This window comes from Panicum hallii, chromosome 3 (genome assembly GCF_002211085.1).
Source record: "Panicum hallii strain FIL2 chromosome 3, PHallii_v3.1, whole genome shotgun sequence".
NCBI classification, from domain to species: Eukaryota; Viridiplantae; Streptophyta; class Magnoliopsida; order Poales; family Poaceae; genus Panicum; species Panicum hallii.
The window spans coordinates 15,416,287-15,431,836 of NC_038044.1; the positions used below are offsets into that span (position 1 = coordinate 15,416,287).

The 15,550-nt window shown below is 46.0% G+C and overlaps 3 protein-coding genes across 4 annotated transcripts; 2 read left to right on the forward strand and 1 right to left on the reverse strand.

Annotated features, from left to right (window-relative positions):
* The first annotated feature begins 1,849 nt into the window (after positions 1-1,849).
* Positions 1,850-2,514, forward strand: LOC112885277 (uncharacterized protein DDB_G0283697-like). The gene is made up of 2 exons (XM_025950932.1): positions 1,850-1,990; positions 2,080-2,514. Exons 1-2 carry the CDS (start codon positions 1,850-1,852, stop codon positions 2,512-2,514), a joined length of 576 nt encoding a protein of 191 aa, XP_025806717.1.
* A 364-nt stretch (positions 2,515-2,878) lies between these two features.
* Positions 2,879-4,976, reverse strand: LOC112883966 (NADH dehydrogenase [ubiquinone] 1 alpha subcomplex subunit 1). 2 transcript variants are annotated; one of them, XM_025949242.1, is made up of 3 exons: positions 4,734-4,973; positions 4,540-4,623; positions 2,879-3,145 (listed from the first exon to the last, which is right to left on the reverse strand). In XM_025949242.1, the coding sequence occupies exons 1-2, from the start codon at positions 4,842-4,844 to the stop codon at positions 4,540-4,542; spliced, it is 195 nt and encodes a 64-aa protein (XP_025805027.1). In that variant the 5' UTR covers positions 4,845-4,973; the 3' UTR covers positions 2,879-3,145. The 2 variants fall into 2 exon arrangements, with proteins under 2 accessions (XP_025805027.1, XP_025805028.1); XM_025949243.1 differs by lacking the exon at positions 2,879-3,145 and adding an exon at positions 3,169-3,397 and having other exon boundaries at positions 4,734-4,976.
* Positions 4,977-9,391: 4,415 nt separating this feature from the next.
* LOC112887698 (KH domain-containing protein SPIN1-like) lies at positions 9,392-13,201 on the forward strand. The gene is made up of 7 exons (XM_025953954.1): positions 9,392-9,605; positions 9,750-9,838; positions 10,163-10,314; positions 11,866-11,979; positions 12,065-12,181; positions 12,321-12,464; positions 12,745-13,201. The coding sequence occupies exons 1-7, from the start codon at positions 9,514-9,516 to the stop codon at positions 12,886-12,888; spliced, it is 852 nt and encodes a 283-aa protein (XP_025809739.1). The 5' UTR covers positions 9,392-9,513; the 3' UTR covers positions 12,889-13,201.
* The last annotated feature ends 2,349 nt before the right edge of the window (positions 13,202-15,550 follow it).

The following is a 15,550-nucleotide window of genomic DNA, read 5'->3' on the forward strand; positions in this document are numbered from 1 at the left end:
TAAACCGAATCTATCATGACTGCTGGAGAAGCTGACTGGTTAGCAAGAGAGAAAAATCTATGCGAAACCATGAATCAAATCTTGATGAATGTTTTTCGAAAAAAAAAACTTAAGGAATAAACAGATGAATACACTTTTTCCGAACGAAACTTCTTAAGAGAGTCTTTTTTTGAACGAGTCCCACACAAATGATGGTGAGTTGATTGTAACCGGTAAAATAAGTACTCTCTCCTTCCTAAAATCAACGTCATATATATAGGGAAGAAGGGAGTACACTTTAGGTCAATTCAGATCACACGGTGGCAATGAAGGACCCATGCGGCCACTGCAGAGCTCCTCCCTAGTGATCACGCCACGCCGTGGGATCGGAAGTTCGCGCCGCGCGCGGCCCCATCCCCGCTGCCTGAAAACGCGGGCAGGGTTCGTTACGAAATAACGGCCATGGCACGCCCCCCGCCCGCGGAACGGGAGCCCCGGAAGAGCTCGTCGCCTAGGAGCTCGCTCCACCAAACAAACGGTGCGCGGACGCCCCGCTCCACGCTCCTCCTCCTCCGCCCCCCCGTCTCTGCGCGCGACGCGCCGGCGGCGATGGCGTACCGCAGGAAGCAGGGCATCCAGCGGTCGGCAACCTTCGTGGAGGACCACCGCCAGACGTCGTCGGGCGGCTCCGCGTCGCCGGCCATCGCGTCCCCGCGCGCCACCCGCTTCGCCGACGACAACCGCCGCCCCGAGCGCTCCTCCGGCCTGGCCGCGCGGGTCATGGTGGCCTCGTCCGCCGCGCGCGGGGACCTGACGCTGCCGGCGTTCGGCGACCGCTTCGCCGCCGCCGCCGCGTCCCACGGCGACACCCAGCTGAGCAGCCCGATGCCGGTAAGCTCCGTTCTCCCCCCTCCTCCTCCTTGCATCCCATCCCGTCCTAAAAATTAAAATCACCTCCGCTCGCCTCTGAACGCCGGTCAAGAATCGCCGATGGCGCTGCGGTAATTGTTCTTGTGTAATCAAGATCCGACCCTGTCTCTGAACGATCTGCTTCGACCATTGTAGGATCCTGTCACCCAGCTCTACACATCGACAACAATGTTGAACGACGACGGGCCCAAGTACGACCTGGAGCTGTCCAAGAAAGACGAAACGAGGCATGGGCTCTGGTCACTCGTGGCTCAGAAAGCCAAAGTCATGCTCGACGAGAACGGCACGCCACGCGCTCATGTAAGAACTCTGAAACCAAAATGGAAAGAAAAAAAAGTTACCAGGCCTGTCAGTTTGCATATGCTGCGTGTTCACTTCAGAGTTCAGTCTCACCTCTGTTTCCTCTGCTCCTCCCATGGAAATTTGCAGTCCTCTGAATCTCGCTGGTCCTACGACCGGGTCCGGAACTCGGAGAGCCCCACGTCGCGGAAAGGAGCGCCGGAAGGGAAGCTCGACATCGGAGGGAAGATCAAGAACGTCCTTGAAGTGAGTCGTCCTTGATAGATGCTCCATGGTTTCAGGCTCCATTGTTAGAATTTTTAAGCATTTAGAGCCTGATGGATGACTGGTTACCTGCTTGCTTGCAGCAGGAGGGCCTGACGGTGGCCGACACCACGACGCCCGGCAGCGGCGCTGCCGTCGTCGCTGGCCGGAAGCTGCAGATCAGGAGGAAGGCATGCAGCATGGACTTCCGGAGCGCCAACCTGGTGACCAGCTCCGACTCGTCGCCGATGCTGGCCGACGTGGAGTCGCCTCAGATCAAGGCCTCTCGCGACGTAAGGTGCCTCCTCTTTTGTGCGTCGGGATGTGGCCCGCTAGTTCGTGGATGAAGAAAAACACAGCTTCCGCTTCTGCCCGTGCCCCCCAGGTAGCGAACGCCATGGCCGCCAAGGTCAAGCTGCTGCAGCGGGAGCTCAAGACGCTCAAGGCCGACCTGGCCTTCTCCAAGGAGCGGTGCGCGCAGCTGGAGGAGGAGAACCGGCAGCTCCGGGACGGCAACCACGACGCCGACGAGGACATGGTACGTGCTCGATCGGTCCCTGCTGCAATCATCAGTGACTCTCGTGACCCTTGTTCGTTCCTGCGCCCTGCGCTTGTTCCTTACCCCAGATACGGCAGCAGCTGGAGACGCTGCTCGCGGAGAAGGCGCGACTGGCGAACGAGAACACGCTGTACGCCCGCGAGAATCGGTTCCTGCGGGAGATCGTTGAGTACCACCAGCTCAACATGCAGGACGTCGTCAACCTCGACGAGGACGACATCGAGGAGGAAGACGAGGACGACGCCGACGAGGACGAGGAGAAGGAGGCCGAGCAGCAGTACCAAGATCGCGGCTCGACCTTGCCGTCCCAACACGTGCATGAGGAAGAGGAGCACCAGGCGGCCGGCCCGGGCACCGCCCCCGAGTCACCCTCTCACCGCAGGGAGTCGCCGCGGATGCCAGGCACGAACGGCGGCGACACCACGGACAAGGAGTCGCCGCGGAGGCTGAACACGAACAGCGGCGACACGGTTGATTACGAATCCCCTCGGAGAAACGGCTGACGAAAGGCGGCTCGTAGTGCATGCTTGTAGAGGACACGTGTTGTCTCTGATTTGTTATTGTGATTTTGCTGAATGTAATTCATATAATTCGCCTGATCCGGGTGAAAATAAAGAACTCTTGTTGAGCATTACATCAGCACCAAGTGATCAAATATTCTTCTGTCAGATGAGTGAATTGCTGTGACTCTGTCCAGTGTTCTCATTCTTTGGATCCTTAAGAAGCCATGGCTTTTCTTATACAAATTTCTAGTTATACAAGGATCAAGTATCAAGTGCACACTGGTATAATCACAATGCATATTCTTATTGTTTTAATAAGATAGCTCTACCCATCTGAATCCACAAAGGACATATCAGAACATACTTGCCAAAAGTCATAACAACAGTAAACAGTGTTAAATTCTTCATGATTCTGCTCCGGAGGAGGAAAGAAATGGGGTACACAATTGACAAAGGAAACCAACTTTGTTCAATTAAACAGATTCATCATACACATTATTCTCCCAATTGTTTGAGATTTCAAGCAAAAACATAAGCCTTGGTTCCCATTATACAAGGAAACTAAAGAGTTCTTCTGTGCTTCTGAAATAGGTTCGTCAACATCCGGAAAAGTTTGAGGCTGATCAATACCCTGCAGAAACATGCATTGCCATTTCAGTAGACCTGTATTACATTATTGACATGACTAACAAGCAACTACAGTCAGCAGCATCTCAATAATAGCTACAAGAATAAAGTAAATAAGCTGAAGGAGAACTGAAGTCGACAGGGCATATGACAAGATACTACCAGGAGAAGCCAAATGGATAGTCTCCCTTATTATTATTCCCTTTTTTCCAAATGGATAGTCTTCCTTACTATTATCCCATTTTTTCTACAAACTCTGCCAAATGATAATATTTAGTTAGGAAAAATACACTACCATCAATTAGATGTTGGCATTTATTTTTGTTTTTCTTCCTGGTCCAACAAGTACGAGAATGGCACTTAACTTAGAGCTGCATAGGAAAACTAAAAACTGACTCGCAAAAAAAGGAAGATAGCACTGAAGATAATGTGTTACCAGAACTATTGATTTAGACCATTTTTCTGGTCCATTCTGGTTACTAGCAAATGTATACTGTAGGAAATTGCAAGAAAAGAAATTCAACGAGTGTTATTCATAATGCATAGAAAGAATAAAATCTGATGGTAGGATACTTTGCATTCAGTCAAATCATGGCAATTTGGTAACACCAATCTTGTGGTTTATGATGTGGTACAGGATTATAGACAATGTTAACACAAGCAACTACCAAAACAGTGTGCAAGGCAGCATGTGAAGTTTTTATCATTGAATATGGAAATAGCATTTCCAAGAGATAATTGACAGAAGCGAAAAACACATAACATCAAGCAATGCTACAGTGAGCATTAAAAACAACAGTTGCAATTATCTGCAAGAGTGTTATCCATGGTTAGAAGGTTTGATCCTCACTTTGAACAACAGTATTGAGGTAGAGTAAGAGATTACAAAGTTGAAAGCAGGCACAAGTTGATTATAGGTATGAACTTAACACTATAACACGCTGAGTTGATACCACGTGAAGAGTCTGTTATTTTTTGTTAAAAAATTGTAGTTTTGGACATTCATTGGAATCTGTTGCGTAGGAGGGTTCTCCCTTGCTTGCAGATAGTTGCCTAGCTCGATCCACTTAAAGGAGTAGACTACCGGAATGAAATGACCTCTCCAATTCCATTGCAATGACCAAATAAGTTGCAATTGACACGGAGTAACAACCAACCCACTACGGCAATCGAAAACGAAATGCCCATTTTCCATCACAAGGATGAAATCCCACGTAATCGGGCCACGAGAGAGTGCCGTTTCTAACCTAAATCAAACCCAAATCGAGTCTAAACCCTAGAATCACCCCGCAGCACGCGACACGAATTCCACCACAGACAAGCATCCGCGGAGACTGAACCCAAGGGGGAATCCCAGCAACAGCGACGGAGAGCAGGAACGAGGGACCAGATCCGCACCTAGTTGCCGGAGGACTGCTCCACGAGCTTCTTGTCGCGGCGCTCCATGGCGACGTCCCACATGTCGTTCCCGATGTGCTTCGGCTGCATCAACCCACCCACGCACACACGAGAGAGAAACGAGAATATTTGTGTCAGCACGGGGTTGGGATTCGGATCGGGAGAGGGAGGGGGTGGGGGAGACGAGGGCGTACCCTGCCGTGCGCGGCCTTGTGGATGAAGTACTGGGCGTTGCCCATGACGCAGAGCATGCCGCCGATGATGCCGAGCGGCAGGATGGCCTCCAGCCAGTGCAGCCGCGCCATCGGGGAAGCCGGTAAGGGGAGGAAGCGGCAAGCGGCGGCGGGGGTCGACGGCGGCGGCGGGATCTCCAAAGGCGCAAGGGAACACGGGATGGTCGCGGCGTGAGCCAATGGACAGAGAAATGGTGACTCCGGGAGTCCGGACCTTTCGGGTGGATGAAGGAGAAATGGGCCGGGCTTTTCGGATTGGCTTGTAACTGTTGGGCTTGTTAATTGGACCGTCGTGTCCGCCCTTGCTCCGATGGGCTTGATCGTTTGCCTCTGTTTTAAAATCTGGGCGCCCACGGCAACACAATGGTAAGTTAAAGTGTTTTTTTTTCAGGCAGGTTAAAGTTAAAGTTGGCAACAAGAAGTCCTTTACATTTCCATTCTCGTTTCCCTAGTTAAGTCCGGCTTGTTTTAGCTAGAGATAAGAAAAGCACTCTTGGATTCCAATAAAACCTTAACAGTAAATTTTGTGAAAATTGGCCTAGCTGGGGGGCTGCTCTGAGCCACGCGCGTGATTGGAAACTGACGCGTCGCAGAAGCCAGGCTCCCCACCCAACCAAGTGCGAAGGTCCAGATACTAGAAAAAATCTATTCAACATATGCTTGCAGCTATTTTTACATATGAATCTGACGCAACGGAGAGCGTACATGAAGTATATGATCATATGAGAATATATATACTAGAATATATATAATGATATATACGTTAGATATGTGATCATGCATACAGTACGTGGACATACTAATTTTTATATACTAGTAATAAGGTATAATTATCATATATTTAAAAAATAGGGGTGCTTTTAAAATTTTTTATATATCTTTTTTAAGTATCTTAGAATTAGTATATGAACAAATTCAAAATGATAAATAAGTATGCGGACATACGCACAGTGGTATACTGATGGAGAGAGTAGCTACACGCGAGTGTAGATAAAACTCGTCATATATAGAAAAAATCTATTCTACACGCGTTTGTAGCTACTCCTACATGTGTATCTCATGATGTATGATGTATCTAACCCAACGAAAGTTACGTACGAGGTGTATGCGATCATACTAGAGATGGTATATATTTTAAGTATGTAACCATACATGGAGTATATGGACATACTCATTTTTATATACTAGTACTAATTTATAATCTATAATCATGATATATTTAAAAAATAGGGATACTTTTGAAATTTTTCGTACATACCCCTTTGAAGTATGTTAGAATTAGTATACGAACATACTCAAAATGATACATGAGTATATGAATATACACACGGTGGTATACTAATAGTGAGAGTAGCTACAAATAAGGGTAGATAAAATTTATATATATATATATGTTGTATTTATGGTGATGGATCAACACACATACCAGTACAGTTTCAAATGAAAAAATATGAATACTTTACCAACCAAACACTCAAATCAGAAACTGATTTCATTATTATGTTCTTCGCGATGAGATGTTCAAATTAAGACTAGATTTGCTTATTTTCAGAAATATCTTTAGTTAGGACAATTTGATTGTAAAGATGGAACAGTTTAATTGTGAAGCTGGAACAAGTGTTCTATTTTAACAAAAAATTATTCCATATCTATAAAAGATATTCTAAAATATTTTTATGCGAAGATAGTCAAGTCCGTCTAGTTTCGAAGATCTCGTCGAGAGAAACCCAATGACGTAATCAGCATTTGATTTGAATATCTAGTTTGCAGGCTATAATTGCGTTTGCACGAAATTCCGTACAACACGTCAACGCCGGTGGCGCTGGCTTCTCGACTGTATAAATTAAAAATCCCAGTTATGTGGCTTCTGTCAGGCGCGCGTGCGCGGGGCTGCTAGTATTTGCCCCAAAATTTCACGCAGCGTTTAGTTTTTCTCTATAAACATACCGCGAGTTAACAAAAAAAAAACTAAATACAGTCGGCTTGCCCTGGCAAACCAACCAAACACGACTTCTCACTGATCGACGGGCTCCGACAGCGACCAGCCCGTCCATTCGGCCGTGTGAAAAACAGGATAACGATCAGCCGCCGATGCGTCGCGATCGCCGTCGCCCTAAAATTCACTCGGAGGAGGAAAAAAAAGAAACGAAAACCGAGCGAAAGAAGATGGGCTCGTGCCGCCGCGGGACGGGACAAGGAGACGTGGCCGGGGTCGGCCGCGGAATCCGGTGGGCCCGGCGCCGGAGTATTCTGAGGCCGGAGGGAGGACGATCCGGTGGGTGGCAGGGGCGCCTGGATTTGTGCCAAAAGCCCCCAAAATATTGCTGCTTTACACGGGGCAGGGGGGCAGGGAAAGCGAGCGCCGAGTGGGAGAGAGCACAGGGCGGTGACAGCACAACTGCACGAGCACAGGAGCACTGGAGAGGGATGGCGCTTCTGTCCTCGGGCCTGGCGCCCTTTTCAGTTTCCCCTTCACCCCGGCCGTGGCTGCAACGCTCGTGGGCGTCGACGCTCTTCCAACTCTTTTTCTACTATGTGTGTACTGTATTTGTACGCTGAGTTCACTAATGAGGCTACTTGGGTTAAAAAAGAAGAGAGAGTCAAAAAGGTCAATCTCCAGGCGCCGTGGATCCATCATTTCTGAGTTCTTTTCTAATTTTTTTACTGCACGGCTGCCGGCACGTGCATGCACAGTAAACTCCGCGCCGTATCAACCTCGCTCCCCCACCACCCCGGCTCGCCACCACTGGGGCACTCAACGTGCCCCCGCACGGCCGCACCGCGCACCGGCCCCCCAACATGCGCTGCCGCGGACGTACGTGCTCGGCTGCTCGCCTGCACCCTCCCCCCCACCCCCACCCCCGGCTAGACGCCGAAGCAGAGCATCCTATGCGTACGCGTATCCCCCCGGCCCAGTCGCCCAGCGTCCCCTACCTCCTCGCCCACACCCCTCGCTCGCCGAGCAGCGGCCACCGCATCGGCCACGGAAAGGCGAGCACGTGGAGGGGGACGACGACACGATCGCCGCGCGAACGTGCGCGCGGGGGGACGATGGCGTCGTGGTCTCGTCGCCGCTGTGGGAGAGGAGAGGGAAAAGAAAATCCCGGCAGCACCGCAAGCGGCGGCAGTAGCGATCGGGCATGTGCGTGCCCCCCCCCCCCCCCCAAACGTTTCCGATGTACGGTCGCCGTTTAGAAATCGCCGAGGGTACTAGGGCGTAGGGAGGGAGAGGGGGTGGCAGGCGCTCGCCGCTCGCCATGGCGCCTTGCGCATGGCCGCCGCACGTGTCGCCGGGGTGGGGTGCGGCGATTCTCCCTGCTCCGATCGATCCCTTGGCGGCCGTGGGGTGGAATGCTTATCAGTGGGAGGGGGGGGGGGGGGGGGGGGGGGCTGGTCAACCGGCGAGGTCGATGGAGATCTTGTGCCTCCTCTACCTTGTCGTTCGTTTCAGTCGGTAAAACAAATAAAGGAGTACCTATCTCTGTCCAGCCATATGCACTGAAAATTGCCGATCGCTAGAGGTTAGCAAATATAATCATCTCATCCGTTTCATGTAGCATGAGCTACTTGAGTTAATCTGGTAGGGGCTAAAATAAGGCATTTAAAAAGAAGAATGGTGATGCCTATCAGCAAATCCTTGAAAGTGTAAAATACGACCAAACTAGACCAAAAAGTTAACAAAAATGAGTTGTTTTGGTTAGCCACACACCTCCAAAAGAGGCGACACTGAATATCACATCAATTTTTGACAAAACACTAGATATTACATATTAGACATATCACCCTGAGATATCCGTAGTGTGACATATATCTGTAGCTATGTCATATATCTGTAGCTACGTTACTCTCAGGCATCGAGACTAGCTAGCGCGATATGAATGTATGTGTTGTTTTCTCGGCTGTGGCAGCATGAGATAGCACCGGGATTAGCTAGCACGGCATGAACATTGATGTAGCAATCATCAACTCTAGCAACATTGATGTAGCAATCTCTTTGTTAGTGTCACTGTAAGTCTATACTATACATCATGTCATAATACGATTATCTATTGCTATATTGACAAGGAAGATGATGTATCTTGACTCTTTCCAATCGAGAAGTTAATGCCATGACATGTATACACCGTTGATACTATAACATATATTAAAAAAGAGATAACAAATAATCACATTAAAAAAGTATCTTTGTCCATTAAAATCTTGCATATGCTGCACCTTTAGCTTTTATCTAGGCATAACTTGATGTTCATATTTAACTCTACATATTAAATGTGCATAATATCAACAATTGAAGCTTTTCTACGGTAGTAATAGTATTGTAGTATAGCCGATGGAATCAAGCAAGAGTTATGCAAAAGCTTCAAGAAAAAGATGCTGGCACCAGCCCATGTTGTGGTGTATGCCTAGTAAAACCGGTAATGCAGAATATGGCAGGTTGGTGGATGCGTATCCTGCAGGTGCCCTGGGCGGCAGGGGGTTGATAAACCCTACGGGGCAGGAGAGGCCCCCGCCCAGAGAGGGGGGATGCCGCGACGCAACCCGTCGTGCCAGGCGCAGGGTTTTGCCGAGATTTTCCCAAAAAAGGGTATTGCCACCGCACCGAGAAAAGAAAACAAGACACCGCGATAAAAACACACCCCCTCTCTCCATCCTCTCCTCTTCTTCCTCCTCTCCCCGTAGCGGCTCCCCTCCCGATTGGCAACCGGGCGGCCCCATCCCGACCCAGCCGCCGCGCGCCGCCATGGACGGCCTGCACGGTACGGACGCCTGCTTCTCCCCCGCGAGGGCCATGTCGCCGCAGGTCAGGCCCCCCGGGCCGCCGGACGTGGGCAGGTAAGCCTCGGCGCTGGGGTTGAGGGGGTTGGGTTTTCTCGGGAGAGCGTAAAGATTGGCTCTTTGGTGTTCTGGGGAGCCCGTCTGATCCGTGCCTTGTTTTGCCTCCTGTGCCTGGGTGGGATTGGATTGCCGGTGGCGCAGTCAGTACCTGGCGGACTTGCTGCAGGAGCATCAGAAGCTGGGGCCGTTCATGCAGGTGCTCCCAATCTGCAGCAGGCTGCTGAATCAAGGTGAGTGTTTTGATCCAGGTATTATAACGAGATGCTCCCGGTGCTATGTTTCTCGTGCAGATAGCATTGCTGCGGTAGATTCGAATTTTTCTTGCTGTCCTCAATGCGTAAATTGCTACGACTTGCCTTGCTTGATAAGAACTTGCTGGATGGCCATCTTTTGATTTCAGCAGCAATGTTTTTGTGCCGTGGGTCTTGATAAGATGAAAAATCTCGCCTGTTCTGAATAAACAGTGGCTTTTCTTCAGTGGCAGGATGTTTTCTTTTTCGTGTTCTTATGTCAGTATTATTTGCTAACGTTTGCTTATCGATGCATGGTACCAGAAATAGTGCGGGTGTCGAATATGCGACGCCAACATGGTGCTGGGGACTTCGAGAGGTTCCCAATCACAAGCCCGAACCAGATGCATCCATCACCCCCCATACAAAATTTTTGCGGGAACGGTTTTAGTCCATGGAATGGGATGCATTCAGAGGTAAATCGCTGGCTATCCATCAGTACAATTCAGTCACCAAGAATTCCTTTTCGCTTGGTGGCATGAGCTTTCAAAACCTTTCTACAAAAAGAGAATGCTATATAAGAGATATAACTAATATCTCCGCAGTCATCAAGTTTATTCATCAAGGCCCTATAAAAATAAAATTGGCTTTCAAAGAGTACTAAGCATGCATGCTTTTATAGAGATACATATAAGCCAACAAGTAGTCAATGGGCTCTATGAAGCGTTTCTTTTTTGAAATCCTAGCAATAATTCATCCGTTTTAGTTGGAAGTAGGATCATCAACAAATGCTCTTCCGTTTTATACTGTTAAGCCACTTTCCCCTTCCCCTTCTCAACATTTTTTTTAAAAGACTCTTTTCAACATTTATGATTTGAATTAACCGATATCACTGGATCTTTGTAGTCATGTTATCAAGGAAACAATCTATCGATTCTATATAAAAAAAACTCAGCCATAGGGAGAGACGTCCACTTGGCTTTGTCTTAAGAGAGGGGAGTACTGAATTCTTTAGGGAGGTACTCGCATGACCTGCAAGCACCCTTTGGTTGGATCCTGGGTGGGCAGCTTCTCAACTGAGGGACAGAACTTCTCTGGTGTTTAAGCCACAAAAGTCCTTAAAAGTGAAAACAGTTTTATGTAAACCAACAATTACATTCCCATTATCTTCTCCTCTTGCCTTCGTCCTTTACAATATTACATCATTTCCATTATCTCGAAAATTCCAATCTGCCAAGGCAGTATTGTTTTCAATTACGATACCTAGTCATGTTAGAGACCACTGACCACAAAGTTGATCAGAACCTCTCACATCTGCATCTCAAATTGTCGACATCACCTGAATAGTCTTTCAACTCTACACTAGACATGGAGACAAGCTAGTCTTCCATATTGAGTTTGATTTGTAGCAATCCAAACAAATGCTTGAAAGGTCTATGCTTAATGTTGTATTTGTATATAGTTGCTATTGAAGGCAGAAATATAAAATCAAGTTGACATATTTCTCCACAAAGAGCCGGCATCTTCCTTTGTATTTGCTTTTGCTGAGAGCTAATGACTAATAATCCATTTTTTTACCTTGAATGAGAGTTGAAGTGTTTAAAGTAAGGGGTTTATAGTTTGTAGAAACATAACTTTTATGCTTGTGGCAGAATACATGTAATTGTAACTGGAAAAAAAATCCCGACCAACCTAGGTGGAACTAGTCAAATAGGCGGCTTAGCATAGAAAGAATAAATAGGCACCCAAATTCGAGTTGAACCTAGTTGGTTGAGGGTACAACCAAGCGTGCCACCAACTGGGCTAGGTTCAGTTGCCCAATGCTGTAACTGAATCTTGGGCACATTAAGGAAGCATTCGGAAGCCTGGATAAATTGTTTAAAAATGATGTTTGTATGTTTGGCCTTCTTATTCGATGCAATAATATTCTTTCTTTTGGAACAATGGTGCCCATTTCTTTCATTCTCTAAATTATATCTAAAGAACTAATCACTCTAACTGTCTAACACTCTATTATCATCGGTCAGAGAGTAGGTGTTCCGCAAGGAGCTATGGGTTGGCAAGGAACCCCACAAAGTCCCTCTTCTTACATTGTCAAGAAGATTTTGCGGTTGGAAGTGCCAACAGATACATACCCTAATGTATGCTTTTATGTGTCATATTTGCATGGGTTATTGGTACAGCACTATGACACCATTACGTATACTACTTGCTGTTTTTGTACAGTTCAATTTTATTGGCCGTCTTCTTGGCCCAAGGGGAAACTCTTTGAAGAGGATTGAAGCCTCTACAGGTTGTCGTGTTTTCATCAGAGGGAAAGGCTCAATCAAAGATTCTGGCAAGGTAAGCACTACTCTGGAATTAAGTTGATATGGCTATGTAGTGTATCTTTAAATGACTGGGTGATTGTTTTAATTTTTTTTTTCTGATTACATCTAGCAAGCCTACAATACTAACAATGGTGCTCTTTTCATTTGTAAAGGAGGAACAACTTAAGGGAAGACCTGGCTATGAACACTTGAGTGAGCCCCTCCATATCTTGATTGAAGCTGAGCTGCCTGCTAATGTGATTGATTCTAGACTTGCAAAGGCACAAGAGATCCTTGAAGAGTTATTGAAGCCAGTGGTATGCATATGTTTTCTACTTTTCTCAACCCTCTTATCTTCCTTTCCGCTTTTCAATCTGCAGCTTATCTCAAACATATGCCGAAACATCAAAACTGAAACCTCAATTGCTCTTTTCTCCCATGTTTGTTTTAAGCACACGCTGAGTACTAAACTACTAACCCCTAGATTAGTGCTATAGGCTATGGCTTTTACCTGCTCATAGTACTCCACTAATGAATAGACAGTCGACTTCTTTGACTTCTGTTTCTAAATCCTGATTCTTACGTACTGCTACACAGGACGAATCACAAGATTACTACAAGAGACAGCAACTCCGGGAACTTGCCATGTTAAATTCGCCCCTCCGAGAGGAGAGCCCACATCCAGGTGGTGCTCCTCCTAGCCCCTTTAGTAACGGCGGCATGAAACGAGTGAAACAATGACCACAGCGGCTCACCCCTCCCTCTTGACTCTCCAGCAACTCCAACAGCCCATGCCTTGACACCCTAATTTTTCATGAGCAAGCTTTAATGACGGTGTTGGCAGCGCGCGACATCCTTTACTGTACTAGCAGGTGAATTTTGATCTCCCATCCCATGTGACATTAACCTTATGAGTGACAGATGACTATGCGTAGTGTATCCTCTGTGGCTGTATAATTAGAACATTTGATTTATTTGTTACTGGTAATGCTGAGATATAGTACCGTGCAAAATTCTGAGTTACAGTGAGTCAGTGTGTCGGTATTTACCTCAATTTTTCGCTTTTGGGTGCAACATATCTGTGAGCCCTCCTTAAATACTTACTCGCAAGCAGAAATATGTATGGTATCTCGAAGCAGCTGTGGCTATCCGCAACCATGGATTTGATTCAACGGTCCAGATTTCACTTGTTCCTGTTGCTAGTTATGCAGTTCATAGTAACAGGGGCAATTATGTACGTGTACACTCTAATCTTAGCGATTCAGGTTTCGATCGAATTATCTATTTTCAAATATCACGATTTTATCTTAAACACTGCAAAGAAAAAAGTGGCCGTTACATTACAATACGTCTCATGTTGCGACTCCACTAGAACTGCGTGACCAAGTTTAGGCAAAGTTTGGCTTTGGCATCCGCTGTGCAACCCAAGTTGGGGGCATATATATCTGAGCAACTTGGATGTGACCACCCATCAGGTGACGCCAAGGCATTTGGAGCCTTTGTTGCTGGTTACCGGTACTTATTTATTAGAACCTAAATACGGTTGGCTCTAGGGACACGACACGCTCTACATATCCTACACTACGATCATGCCTAGATGTCAGTACACGGTAACCTTGTGCAACACATGTCCTTAGTTTATTTGCGAGTTGGTACTTATGCAATGCAGGAGCTTCGTGCTAGGTTTCTACCGAGAAAGGACACATGGTCCCGAAAAGTCCCCAAGGCTAGGTTCCTATTAATTTTTCTTTAAACAATATATATATATATATATATATTGCAAAACATAGTACAGACGCAGTACGACGTCTCTCGTATGCACGCACGTATAGACTTACCTTTATGAGTACACGCACATCATCCTACCTCTACGAGCATCTTAGAGATACCGAGCTGGCAGATCTTAAAATTGATAAAGTCACATATACCACATATACCTCTATAAACGCATACCACATGTCTACGAGTGCCATCATATCTTTATATTGATGGAGTCATTATAGACGTTTGGTTGTCGACAATCATGTCACGTACCATTGCTAAAATATTTAGCTGTAAATACAAGCACCCGTGTTAAGTTGAAGACTCGAATATAAGTGGATAAATTTACTACAAGTAGAACCTAACCGATTGGACTACACTAAATAAAACTAAAACTTGGAGCTCAATGCATCACTAGGTTAGGGATTTTTTTTTTGCCTTACCCTTTTGTTCTAGAATTACACTGAAGAAATTTGTATCTTTGTATTAATATAAAATCTGCAAATGCCATTTGGAATGCGGATACTTTGACTGGGTGATCGCCTCAACACTTAGTTTTCATATATGTATTAATACAAAATTTGCAAATGCCATTTAGGATGCAGATAGTTTGACTGGGCGATCACATCAACACTTGGTTTTCCTATATGTATTAATATAAAATTTGCAAATGCGGATACTTTGACTGGGTGATCGCCTCAACACTTGGTTTTCATATATCTATTAATATAAAATTTGCAAAATGCTATTTAGAATGCAGATAGTTTGACTGGGCGATCACCTCAACACTTGGTTTTCATATATGTATTAATATAAAATTTGCAAATGCCATTTAGAATGCGGATAGTTTGATTGGGCGATCGCCTCAACACTGGGTTTTCATATGGAGATTAGGCGAAGACACAAATAACCAAGAAGGCTGAGATTGGCCCGTTGAAAATATGTCTCTAGCTATCTTGTCTTCCAAATTTGCTTGGAGACAAGCATCACTCATTCACCACAATGTGGATACTGTTCTTGTTTTTTTTTCATTTTTGCAAATTATTCTGCCCCCTGATTTGTAGGACAATGTAAAATTTCATCATTGTGATTTTTTTGAAAGATTATCGCTGTGAATTGATTTGAGGTCGAAATGAAATTGATTGTTTCCACCTTTTTTTTGGCAATTCTTGTGGGAAATGAACTGTCTCACTAGAAAATTGAGATTCCAAACAACAAGAAAATTGAGATTCCAAACAACATAAATTCTTTGAACCGGACATTTTTTTGCAAAAAGATAATACTTGCTAGGAATTGCGTCAGGAAAAGATTGGTCATGCCTGGTTCAAGGCACCCTCAGCTAGTCTACTAGTTACAAAGTACATATATAATATCTTTCACTGTTCCTTATCATCGAAAACACATGTTTTTCTTGATTGTGCAAAAATTAATTAAATTGTTTGTTGTGAAAAATACCATGTTCCAATAGTTGCCTAAGACATAGAAGCACATAGAAACAAGCAAAAGAAAATAAAGTTTCGGGATGGAAAAAATATTAGTTGGCTTCGAATCGTCAAGGCCACTTGTACTCTATTTGTTGCAATTCCACGTGAAGTCAGCACTTCATATATTGAATATCTACGGTTGCAAGGAAATCTCACCT

What these genes read in the sequence shown, in the direction of transcription:
- LOC112885277 (XM_025950932.1), top strand. Translation starts at nt 1,850, where the DNA reads ATGGCCGCCAAGGTCAAGCTGCTGCAGCGGGAGCTCAAGACGCTCAAG. An exon ending in ACGACGCCGACGAGGACATG is followed by an intron (nt 1,991 to 2,079) that starts GTACGTGCTCGA and finishes TCCTTACCCCAG; the next exon opens with ATACGGCAGCAGCTGGAGAC.
- LOC112883966 (XM_025949242.1), bottom strand. Translation starts at nt 4,844, where the DNA reads ATGGCGCGGCTGCACTGGCTGGAGGCCATCCTGCCGCTCGGCATCATC. An exon ending in ACAAGGCCGCGCACGGCAGG is followed by an intron (nt 4,624 to 4,733) that starts GTACGCCCTCGT and finishes GGGTTGATGCAG; the next exon opens with CCGAAGCACATCGGGAACGA.
- LOC112887698 (XM_025953954.1), top strand. Translation starts at nt 9,514, where the DNA reads ATGGACGGCCTGCACGGTACGGACGCCTGCTTCTCCCCCGCGAGGGCC. An exon ending in CAACAGATACATACCCTAAT is followed by an intron (nt 11,980 to 12,064) that starts GTATGCTTTTAT and finishes GTTTTTGTACAG; the next exon opens with TTCAATTTTATTGGCCGTCT. An exon ending in AAGAGTTATTGAAGCCAGTG is followed by an intron (nt 12,465 to 12,744) that starts GTATGCATATGT and finishes ACTGCTACACAG; the next exon opens with GACGAATCACAAGATTACTA.